General features: G+C 44.6%; 1 protein-coding gene across 1 annotated transcript; it reads left to right on the forward strand.

Annotated features, from left to right (window-relative positions):
* On the forward strand, window positions 1-10149 carry LOC127690811 (beta-microseminoprotein-like). Its single transcript, XM_052190317.1, has 3 exons — window positions 1-205; window positions 2169-2271; window positions 9914-10149. Exons 1-3 carry the CDS (start codon window positions 1-3, stop codon window positions 10041-10043), a joined length of 438 nt encoding a protein of 145 aa, XP_052046277.1. The 3' UTR covers window positions 10044-10149.
* The last annotated feature ends 1765 nt before the right edge of the window (window positions 10150-11914 follow it).

Genomic DNA, 11914 nt, shown 5'->3' on the forward strand with positions numbered 1-11914 from the left:
ATGCCAGAGTTCAGCGGGGATCTTGTAGGACACTCAGTGAAGAATGGCCTTCAGGAGTCGCTGCTCATTCCTCAATCCCACCCTTTCTCTGCATTGCAGAAAGCTTGGCTGGGTAGCCTCCTATTCCTTGCCACGTTGGTGATAGCATCCAAAGCAGAATGCACTATTAGAACCTATGAGAGACTTCCAAACCAAACGGATGATGGTAAGTCCTGGTTTTCCAGTATTTTTAATGCCATTCCAGCCTGGTAGATACAAACTGTAGATATGATCTAGTATATAGGGCAGATGGAGAAGTATTGAAATATACACTGGAAGAGGAATTCAGGCAGATACATAAACAATAAGAAAGTTCTTCTCAATTCTAGGTAGATGAAATTACCCAGAGAGCTTCAAAGCTTAGCACAGTCAGGCCCCATTAAGGAACAGCTGAATGGGAATCTCTGGGGGCTGGAGGTGACCAGTACGCACTTGCCCACTTTCACATGCAGACAGGGATAAGAAGGTGCATTCAAAATTCAATGTACATGATCATTCCTATAATCTGTTCAAATGCAGAACATGTGTGTGTGTGTGTGTGTTTATGTGGTATGAATGGTCCTGGAGTGTTTCATTCATACCAAACAAACACTTTAATACTGTAATACTGTACTAATTTTATTCTGCTGCTATGATGAAATGCCACAACCAAAATAAATTTAGGGGAGAAAAGGTCTTATTTGCATTTGACACCTAGGTCCCTTATTGAGAGAAGTCAGGTGGAAAAACTCAAGCAAGACCTTGAAAGTGTTTCTCAGATGGCATGAGTCTGTATCAAGTTGACAGCTAAAACTAAGTATGACAAGGCCATATGCCTTAGCCCAGGACAAATCTAAACTATAGGATCTGTGCACACACACACACACACACACACACACACACACACACACAGGAAAGGGTGGTGTCTGGTGCAGCTCATTCTGCCCTTCAAGCACACTGGGACCTAAGGCAGCAATCCTTTCCCTGGACGGACATGTTAACAACTAAGGCAGAGGGCTGGCGATGCAGCTCTCTTGGTAGAACGCTGCCTAGTATGTGTGAGGCACTGCATTCAATCCCAGCACTGCAGAGAGCAATTGTGATGGCGCGTCCTTGTAATCCCTGCACTCGGGAGGCAGAGACAGGAGGACTAAGAGTCCATGCCGGGCCTGGCTTAGTGGTAAAGAGCACTGGATACTCTTATAGAGGACCCGTTCAGTTCCCACACACACATGACGGTATCACAACTCTTGGTAATTCCAGCTCCAGCACATCTGGTGCCATCTTCTGGTCTCTGCAGATAGAATACAACCTTACACAGGAGAAACATTCATATATATAAAATAAAAGCAAATATTTTTTAAAAAGCATATTTGGAATTCAATACCCATCTGGAATACATGCTACAGGCCTCCCTCCCCACAAAAAACCCAAAGTAAACAAGGCAGCCTGGGCTCCACCCAGAGATCCTGATCTTATTGTTCTTTGGTGGGGATCAGGCACACAAGATTTGCTTGTTTATTTAGGTGCTGGAGATTGAATCCAGGACTTTTTGCATTTTAAATACATGTTCTAGCATTGAGCAGCACTCCAGCCTGTGAGTGATTTTTAAGTACCTACAGTGCTTCCCATGTGTTCCTAATATTGAGAACTACTGACACAAAGCTATACCAGAAGAGAAGTGACAACCAGAGAAAACAAGCTGGGCCCCTGATGCCAGTAATTCCCTAATTGCCACTAGGTTGAAAAGGAAGGTTTTATTTATTCTCCAATGTCTGTTCTGAAATCTAGAAGGATTTAAGCTTGCTTAAGAAACATTATCAGAACACTGGGCATTGTAGCTCAGGCCTTTAATCCCAGCAGAGACAGTTGAATCTATGAGTTTGAGGTCAACCTGGTCTACACAGTGAGTTCCAGGCTACCCAAGGCTAGCAATGCCTTGTCTATACATACATACATACATACATACATACATACATGGTATCACAGGCAAGAAATACAGAACCATAGTGTGCAGGACTCTAGCCCTTTCGAATACAAAAGCATTGATTGTTTCTGACCCCTTTACAACTGCCTATTGTCACATGCCAGCAGTTCTGAGTGACAAACTTTGTTCCTGTTGTGTGACTCTGGGATTTTCATCCTTTTAGAATGCACGGATACCAAAGGAATCAAGCATGCCCTCTACACTCCCTGGAAGTTGGAATGCTTGTGGTGCATATGTGACCAAAAGTCAATCCTCTGCTGTAGCAAGTAAGTCTCAGTGGCTGTTTTACAGCCGCGCTTGAGGGATTCTGCTTTGTTTTCTTTTGTTTAGTTTAATGGTTTGATTCTGAGACAAGGTCTCCTTTGGTGGCTGTGCCATTACACTCCAGGGCTCAATTGATCCTGCTGTCTCTGTCTGTGATGTGTGCACTCTGTGAGAAGCACAGACAGGTTGGTGTCTGCCCATAGGAATTTACAAAATAACAGCAAATTCATAAGTTACACTGATTTATTTTTAACATAAATTACATTTATTTGCGTGGTGTGTGTGTGTGTGTGTGTGTGTGTGAGAGAGAGAGAGAGAGAGAGAGAGAGAGAGAGAGAGAAGTAGAGGTAGAGCACTTACTTGGGTGCCAATTTGTTGCTGGAATTTCCAACCCTAATAAGCCCATATAAAAAACACATAATCCAGTTATTATAATTATAAGCTATATGTATAGATTTGACAGATCTAACACTATACTAACTTATTCCCCACCTATAAGACCCCATGCTACTTGTAGTTTCTCCTGGCCACGTGGTTCTGGTCCATCTTCCTCTTCCTCTGTTCTCTGTCCTCTCTCCTTCCCCTCTCCTCCTCTCTGCATCCACGTGCCCCCACTCTCACACCTCTAGCCCCACCTTTCCTCTCTACTGCTCTAGCCTTCAGTGACCGGTTAAAATGGGGAGGAGGTTCACACGAGATCACCTGAGTATGTGATGGATTGATCACTGGGGGAAAATGCATGTTGAGGATTGAACCCAGGATTTCACACTTGCTAAACAAGCTCTCTGTCACTGAGTTGTATCTCCAACACAAAGAACAATTTTAGATTCACAGGAAAATATAATCCTAGGTCTAGAGGTTTCCAAAATACTCTCTGGCCCCACATTTCCAGCCCTGTCCATTACCAACATCCCCCACAGAGGATGCAGTTACTATAGTGACTGCACTGAGCCAGTACCTGAAGGAGGGTCTGCAGTATGATCTACTTTGGACCTTGGAGAGGAGTACAGCAAATTTTCAGTCCAGTTTCTCATGGTTATATATATATATATATATATATATATATATATATATATATATATATATATATATATATATATATAATGTAATTTGCCACTTTGGGCACACATTTCAATTACATTAAACATATTTACGTGTTGTGTGACCTAGCCATCGTTAGTGGCTTTTCATCTGGAGCTGGTACCTAACTGTCCTTAGCTCCCAGGGAAGCTGAGATAGGAGTGCCACTTCAGTTCAGGAATTTGATGTTTTGTTTTGATAGAAGCTTGGTGCGTAGCTCTAGCTGACCTGGAATATGTTGTGCAGACCTGGATGGCCTTCAACTCAAAGATGTGTCTGCCTCTGGCTCCCATGTGCTGGTTTAAAGTTGTGCACCACCACCCAGCCTTGGGCTCAGAAAGTTTAAGTCAGATTTGAGAACATAGTGAGACCACCATCCAAAACAACAACAACAACAACAACAAACTCAAGTGAACAAACTCAAACTTCAACTAAATAAAAATCTAAGACTTTGTATTCCTCCACCACGCACTCCTCAGACCCTTCCGTCATCCCTGGAGATGAGCACTCGCTGCTGTCTTTTAGGGATGTGACTGCTGTAAACCTGGTGCATGTAGACTCCATCACGCAGGGTTAGTCCTCTGAAGACCACTCTTCTTCACACAGCATAGAGTTTCCTCAAGTCCATCCATGCTGCCGCATCCTTGGTGTAGCCTTTCTTCCCAGGCTCCTAGCATCCTACTGTGTGCACACCATCCTGGGGCGGTTTCCATCTGCACACTCACCCACCCATTCCTGGGCAGTTGCTTGCTTCCAGCTGAGTTTCTTTCCTGATTTCAAGTTTTTTTTTTAAAAGCTTGGCTATCATCTTGATTCTTAAATCTCCATCCCACACAGATTCCTAGAGAGGACTGAGTTTATCCAGTGATCTGCTCTTGAGGCTGGTCTGGTGGTCACTGTAGCCTAGACCTTACCTGTTTGGAACAGCGGGTGCGGCCTGAGTAAGGAAGAGGGAAGAGATGTGTGGTGTGAGGATGACCTTCTGGGTGCCTTGTGTGCTAACCCTGTGCTGCTTCACTGTGGAAGTCAAGGCTAGGGCAGGCCTGGGGTTGTGCAGATGGTTTCTGCTGGATTGTTGTGTATGCTCAAGGTCTAGTGTTTGAATAAATGGATGACAACGCATCTGCAGCTGAGGCCACACTAGCTCCTCAAGCTTCTGACAGTTCATCTTCTTTGGCCAGCTGAGTTTCTTTTTGTCTTAGCAGTGCTGGGATTAAACCCAGGGTCTCACTGTGGGTTTATGCCCACTCAGCAGAGGCACTGTGAGTTGGATCATTTCCCAAACTTGCCTCTGAATCTGAACTTTATCAAGTACCTTGGACAGACCTAGAACTTTAAGCAGAGTGCTTGAGTTCTGCTAAAGTTATGTGTCTCAAAAGTTCTGCATGCATGTACTAAGCATGTCTCATGGTAAATGTAAAGTCAATCAAGAGAAAGATCCAACTGAGAAGTAGGCTGACAGATGGACTGCGCCAGCAGGCTCCCAGGTATTGAGCTGGCTGGTCACCAGGGGTCACAGCTGAATCTTGACTTTGTGTGTGTGTGTATGTGTGTGTGTGTATGTGTGTGTGTATGTGTGTGTGTCTTCAGATATCTAACCATGTCTGTGACCCAAGAGTGTGATTGAAACCCTACAGGTTAAAGGACTGGTGAACCATTCCTCCCTCAAATGGGAAACAGATCAACAGATCTCTATAGTGACTAATTGTCTCCAGATTGTCAGCATTGCCATCATAGAATATTTTTGTTTTTGTTTTTTTTCAAGACAAGATTTCTCTGTATAGCCCTGACTGTCCTGTATGTTACCAGGTTGGCCTTCAACTCAGAAATCTGCCTGCCTCTGCCTTCCAAGTGCTGGGATTAAAGGCATGTGCCACCACAGCCCAGTGCCATCACAGAATCTTGACACAATCTCTTCTGTGGTTACCAATAGGTCCAGGGTAGAAACAAATGAGGTTGATCCTGGTGGTCAAGTGGGAGGAACCAGATGCTGGAGTCAGAGTAGCTGATACTTGAGTCTGACTCTCATTCCCTCTTGTATGTAGTAAGCTTTGTGTGCCATAGTAAGTTTTAAGTCTCTTTTTCTCAGTTCCAGCTTGCTATGAGAACTAAGTGAATTTCTGAGCTGGGCAGTGGTGAGGCTCAAATGCCCTTTTCTCTTTTCCCTCTGTAACACCTGTCCCATCTGGCACTGCTCCACCCTTTGGAGATGTGCCTATTTGTCAACTCTGTTCCAAACTAGTTTCTGGAATTGCCTAAACTCCTGTCTAATCTTCGGGCCGGTTGTTCTTATAAACTTCATTTTTCTACACAATTTGCAGATTTGGATTAAGCTTTATGTGTGGGAAATGTCGGGACCTTTTGTACCTTGTATGGATGCTGCCTAGCTCTGCAGATGTCCAGGGGCTGGAGGCCTAGGCAGAGGGACCCGGGGCTGAGCATGGGAGATATCTGGCCTTTGTCTGTTGCTCTTTCCTGGCCCAGGTTCCTGGAGTGGAATGTAGGAAGCAAAGGGCCACAGTCATCAGGACTCCAGATCAGGATCTGCTGATATCTGTATCTTCCCTTCTCCATCTCCTGTCATGGTTTACTCTACAATATTCAGTCGGGCTTGCATGACAATGTGCATCCATGGGCTGGAGACATGGCTCTGCCCAGGGACCCAAGTTTGATTCCCAGCACCCATGTCAAGTGCTCACACCATCTGTAGCTCGAGCTCTGTAGAATCCTACACACTCTTCTGGCCTCTGCCAGCACCTGCATACATGTAGCATACACACACAAATAAAAACAAACATAAAAATAAAATAATCAGCTGGGCAGTGGTGGCACACACCTTTAATCCCAGCACTTGGGAGGCAGGGGCAGGTGGATTTCTGAGTTCGAGGCCAGCCTGGTATACAGAGTGAGTTCTAGGACAGCCAGGGATATACAGAGAAACCCTGCCTCGAAAAACAGAAACAAACAAACAAACAAACAAAAAATCGTTCAGCACCACACCTTTTGCCATAGCAACAGGTTCCCATACACCAGTGTTTTCTAGAGACATTTCTTAAGAGCCTTCTTTGGCCAGCTGGTAGTGCCTTCCGCCTCTACAAAGTCTGTATGGTGCTTCTCTGGGATGTGAGGATCTTTGGAGATGCCTGAGCTTTCTGTAGTTACCACAAGTAACTTCTTCCACAGCAGGAAGAAGGGACAGCTGAGACTGTTGTTGTTCTTGTGACAAAATCTTAGGAAACAGTGCCCAGATGTCTTAATTTGTTCTCTTAGCTTCTTGTTAAAGGGAACTTCAGTTGGAATGGATGGCCCATGGCTTTAACATCCAGTCTCTCTGCTCTGGCAATAATTTCTTTATCAGTGAGTCAATTATGCACTCTCATTTGTAATCACAGGCTTTTCTACCTGTGCCCAAGGTCCCCAAAATAACAACTCTGAGACTTAAATTATTTATGAATAAATGCTTAGGCCACAAGCATGGGCTTTTCCTGATAGCTCATAACTGAATTAACCAATTAAACTCATCTTAGTTCTGCCACGTGGCTCCTTACCTCTCCTTCAGTTTCACGCTTCCTGTTTCCTCAGCATTTGGGGCAAATCTCCTTTCCTGCCTGACTTTACCCAGAAGTCCTTTCTTCCATCAGAACTTCCACCTCCCTGCTTCCTGTCTCAGCTATAGGCCATGAGCCTTTTATTGACAGGTGATGCTCCTACACATCGCACAAAAGATTCTCTGGAAACTTCTTTCTTTCTCTTAACAAAACCAAACAGGCTGTCAACCCACTCACATCTGAATCCTCAACACTGCTGACATCAGGACTTCTGCATGGTCACCTGTCTCAGGCATTCTGCACCTCATTCCTTCTTCCTTGGCTGTCTCCTTCTCCTTCCACAATGTGTGCAAACTGATCCCCCTTAGCGGTTGTGTCTCACTGTGGGATGTGGAGCCAGCATCCTTGTCTCTGCCCTCACAACTTTTCTTTTCTTCCCATATCATGGTCACTGATCTCTGGTGGGCGTTTAGAAGGAATGTGCAGAGTTCATGATGTGTATGAAGCATGCCTGGATACCCACAGGCTCTCATACACACACACACACACACACACACACACACACACACACACACACACACACACACAGAGAGAGAGAGAGAGAGAGAGAGAGAGAGAGAGAGAGAGAGAGAGAGGGAGAGAGAGAGAGAGGATAGTTTTAGTGAATCTAATATGTCTTGCAGCTTATGTGTCTTATGAGACCCATTGAAAATGTAAATGTTATTGTTAGCCTCAAACCGTGTCTGTGATCCCAGACCAAAATAGAACTAGGATGATGCACTGTGGGTGAGGGTGACAGGCATTTTGGCTTATCTATGGCTCTATCAATAAGATGAGAAACCTTTGCAGTGTTTTGGTGTCTTCTATCTGGAGAAGGCATGACACAAACAACACCTAGAGTTCTCTGTCTCTAACATGAAAAGGTTTTCCACACTGAGGCTGTTAGCTTAATGCTTGTGGGCTGTTTCCCCAATTCAGGAGCCAATGGCTGCCAAACTGCTTGTTTCCATTAAACAGAGACATAAACCCATCACGCCAACCCTGGCAGTGGGAGGAAGGGGTGCTGGAGAGATGGTCCTGAGGAGCCAGCTGGGCAGGCCATCTCCCCAGAGCAGCAAGAGGGAGCTGTCCCACAACTCAGCACCTGTTCTAGCTTTGCAGTCTGGCAGCCTGGTGGGAACATGGCTGTGGGCTTGCTGAGTCAGAGAGAGCTCCCTGGGCAGAGAGGGGCAAGGGCTGCCACCCAGATGGTCTCATCTTTGGAATTCATAATAAATTATTTTTCTTTCTTTTTATGTTTTATCTTTTATGACTAAATATTAAACTTACTTTGCAAATTAAATTAGACTTAAAAGATTTTTTGAGACAGGCCTCATTATATACTACATACTCAGACTGCCCTTGATCTGGCAAAGTTCCTGCTTCCTCCTCTGAGGTGTTGGGATTAGAGGTGTGTAACACCATTACTGCTTATATTACAATTTGGTGCACTAATTTTTTTTTACTTAATCAATATTTCAGCATTGGTACCATGTAGCTCATCAAATGTCTTCAAAATGTTATATTCTACAAGTAACCTGCTGTTAGGGTTAGAAAGAATCTAACCAGAATATTACATGTCACTGGGGATTCCTCACACAGGACGATGTTCCCATGGGTTTGGGCCATTGCAGGCTTGGGCTGGGTGTCCAGTGTCCTGGTCACCTGTGAGACAACCTCCTGCCAGTGTGTCTGTGCATGGACACTGAGGGTTGCAAATTCTGATGTTCTTGGAACTAGATGTCTTTTTCCTTTTTTATAAGATTTATTTATTATTATATGTGAGTACATTGTTGCTGTCTTCAGTCACTCCAGAAGAGGGTATCAAATCTCATTATGGATGGTTGTGAGCCACCATGTGGTTGCTAGGATGTGAACTCAGGACCTTCAGAAGAGCAGTCAGTGCTCTTAACCACAGAGCCATCTCCAGCCCCCAGTCTTTTTCCTTTAGGATAAAATTCTGGGTCTTTTTAAATAATGAGTCCTGGTTACAGAGGGCATCGGCATGCCCACTTTTATGCACTCTACCCAGAGCGGTTTATTTATTCTCTGCTCTTTAGGAAACTATTTATTATTTATTTATGTGTATTGTCTATGTGGATGTCTGCACAGAGATGCAATTACCTGCGAAAGCCAGAAGAAGGTGTTGACTCCCTGGAGCTGGAGTTATAGGCATCGATGGGAGCTGAGAACCACACTCCCATCCCTTGAAAGAATAGAAATTGCTTTTACCCATGGACAACATTTCTCTAGCCCAGACCTTTGCTTTCAGAGACAAGGTTTCTCATAGCCTAGACTATTCTCAAAATCACGATGCAGCTCAGGAGGGTCTTAAACTTCCAATCTTCCTACTTCTACCTGCCAGCGCTATGATTATAGCTGCGTGCCACCATGTCTTGCTCTGGCAGGGCAATTCAAATCCCAAGCCTATAGATGGGCTTTGAGGGCAATGACTCCTAAAATCATGTGTGCCCCTGCGTGTGCAGGTGGGTTTTTCCAGGATGCTTTGTTTCTAGTAGCGTCTCCCTAGGATCTATGAGCCTGTCTGGGTTGGCTCTCTGCCCCTGTTGGTTGAGTGAGCTTCTCTTCTAACTAGACACCACACAGGGCTGGGACAACCCTTCTCTTCCCACAGTCTAGGACCACTATTGATGACCACTCCCTGGACAGGGAGGGTGGGAAGGGCAAGGGTATTATAAGCTTTCCTGTCCCAGAGTGGCCTAGCCCTGCCTCTGGCTTCTCATAACTTCCCAGTGTATGTAGAGTAGAATTCAGGACCCTTCTTAGGAATGTGACTCTATAGCATAGACGGGTACAAATGCCTATCATGTACACTTTGGGCTTCTAGCCAAGTGATGCCCTTACATTCCAAGTGACAGGAATTTGTGTTATCTGCTTCTTGCAGAGCAGGTCTGAGCAGCAGGGTGGGTGAATAATGTTTCCTCTCCTTCTAATAAATATCTTGTCTCATTGACAGCACTCCTAGGCCTCTGGGCTATGACAAAGAAAAGTGTGAAAAAGACTTCTACCCAGAGAACTGCACCTATGGTGTGATGGAACGGGAGAACCCAGGAAAGATCTGTCCAGTTTTTTCCTGGTTATTATAAATGTGCTTCATGTGGGCCCAAAAGTGGAGCAACACTTGAACCTTGTATGATTTAAATTTACCAATTATAAGCTCATAAAGAGATGACCTACAATCCCAGCACTCAGAAGGCAGAGGAGGATGTCTCGAGAAACTCAAATAAATAAATAATAAACAGAAAAACAAATAAATAAATTTGCCAATCATATTCGTATTAGCTTAATGCATGTTATACAACCAAACAAATCCACCCAACAATACCAGGTACCAGTTACAGCATCTACCCTGTGCTCCAGCGGGTCTCACACCGTGTGCTCTCCTATGGGGCCCACATCCATTTCCACCACTTCTGCTATGTCAGGCTCTTCTGCCTGCATTCTGTTTCTAGTTCAGGCTGGAGAGATGGCTCAGTGGGTATGAGCACTGACTGCTCTTCCAGCAGTTCTGAATTCAATTCCCAGCAACCACATGGTGGCTCACAACCATCTGTTTCTGGTTTGCAGTGAGAAAAATCATGTGTGTTCATGATGAAACCAGACTTCTTCTCTGCCCCTGGTACTTTCTTTTATCCTTCCTCCCACTTACTTAGGTACCCCCTCTTTACTGAGTCCCCACACCAACCTGTGTTTGCATAATATTAGAACAGTTTAGAGACACCCAGAAAGCGCTCTCTAGACCTCATGCAGTCTGACAGGGAACTCTGTGGCCAGACTTCTGTGGTTGGTGGGGCCTAGCTCAGTTATGTGCCATATACAGACCACATTAAAACACACTGACTTGAAATTGTAACATTAATTCTGACATTTATTTACTCAATATTCTTTTAAAATGTAGCATGGTTTTCCTAAGTTATAAAGCCCATCAGCCTTGTCTTTGTCATTGTTTTATTATGTGAAGGGACACTATGACCATGGTGACTCTTATAAAAGGAAGCGTTTAACTGGGGCTTCTTTACAGTTTCAGAGGCTTAGTCTCTGATCATCATGACAGGGAGTGTGGTGGCAGGCAGGCAGACAGAGCTCAGTACTCCATCCAGATCCACAGGCAGCAGGAAGAAGGAGTAAGCCACCGGGCCTGGCTTGGGTGTCTGGAGCCTCAAAGCCAACTCCCAGTGATGTACTTCCTCTCAGAAAGCCACACCTTCCCCAACAAGGACACTCACCTAAATAGAGCCATTTTCTCATCAGTAAGCGTTCAAACTTGTGAGCCTAAGAGGGCCATTCTTACTCAAATCACCAGAAGGAAAAAAGATTTTATTTTCTTTATTTGCATGACGTTTTTGCCTGCGTGTATACATCTGAACCGTGTGTATGCCTGGTGCCCTCGGAGGTCAGAAGGCATGGGAACCAGGGGTTATGGATGGCTGTGAGCTATCATGTAGGAGCTGGGAGCCAAAACTGGGTCCTCTGCAAGAACAGTGAGTGCTTTCTTCTTCGTGAGAACTGCAGAGCCACCTCTCAAGTCCCCTCAGAAGGAAACTTATTAAATAACACTAACGCTCTGCTCTGTTTTCACTCCAGCCCACTCTGCAGCCATTTTCTTGTCTGTCCTTGGGAATTTGACTGTCCTCTTAACCAGGGTAGAGTTAGGTAGGAGACATGTTAGCTAATATTCCACAGCACTGTGGGACTATACAGATACTAATCATCTAATATCTGTGACTCCCATCCTCCCTCTTCTTTCTCCCAATGCTAGGCTTCCAGCTGGTGACACCACACCCAGATTAACTATTTCAAAAAATAATTGAGGAAATTTTCAATATTATCAATACGGAGAAATATCAATTACCCACATCTAGTCCCCACAGATTGTTTACACACATTGAAGGTTAGCACTGTATCTCATAGATATGTACAGTTAGTATGGGTCAATCCAAAACGTTTTTGAAAATCA

The sequence above is a fragment of the Apodemus sylvaticus genome, chromosome 8, assembly GCF_947179515.1.
Source record: "Apodemus sylvaticus chromosome 8, mApoSyl1.1, whole genome shotgun sequence".
Classification (NCBI taxonomy): Eukaryota; Metazoa; Chordata; class Mammalia; order Rodentia; family Muridae; genus Apodemus; species Apodemus sylvaticus.

Bases quoted from the DNA above. Each gene is read 5' to 3' on its own strand.
- LOC127690811 (XM_052190317.1), top strand. From the start codon at position 1: ATGCCAGAGTTCAGCGGGGATCTTGTAGGACACTCAGTGAAGAATGGC. The intron at 206-2,168 runs GTAAGTCCTGGT...TCATCCTTTTAG, and splicing joins TCCAAACCAAACGGATGATG to AATGCACGGATACCAAAGGA. The intron at 2,272-9,913 runs GTAAGTCTCAGT...TCTCATTGACAG, and splicing joins TCAATCCTCTGCTGTAGCAA to CACTCCTAGGCCTCTGGGCT.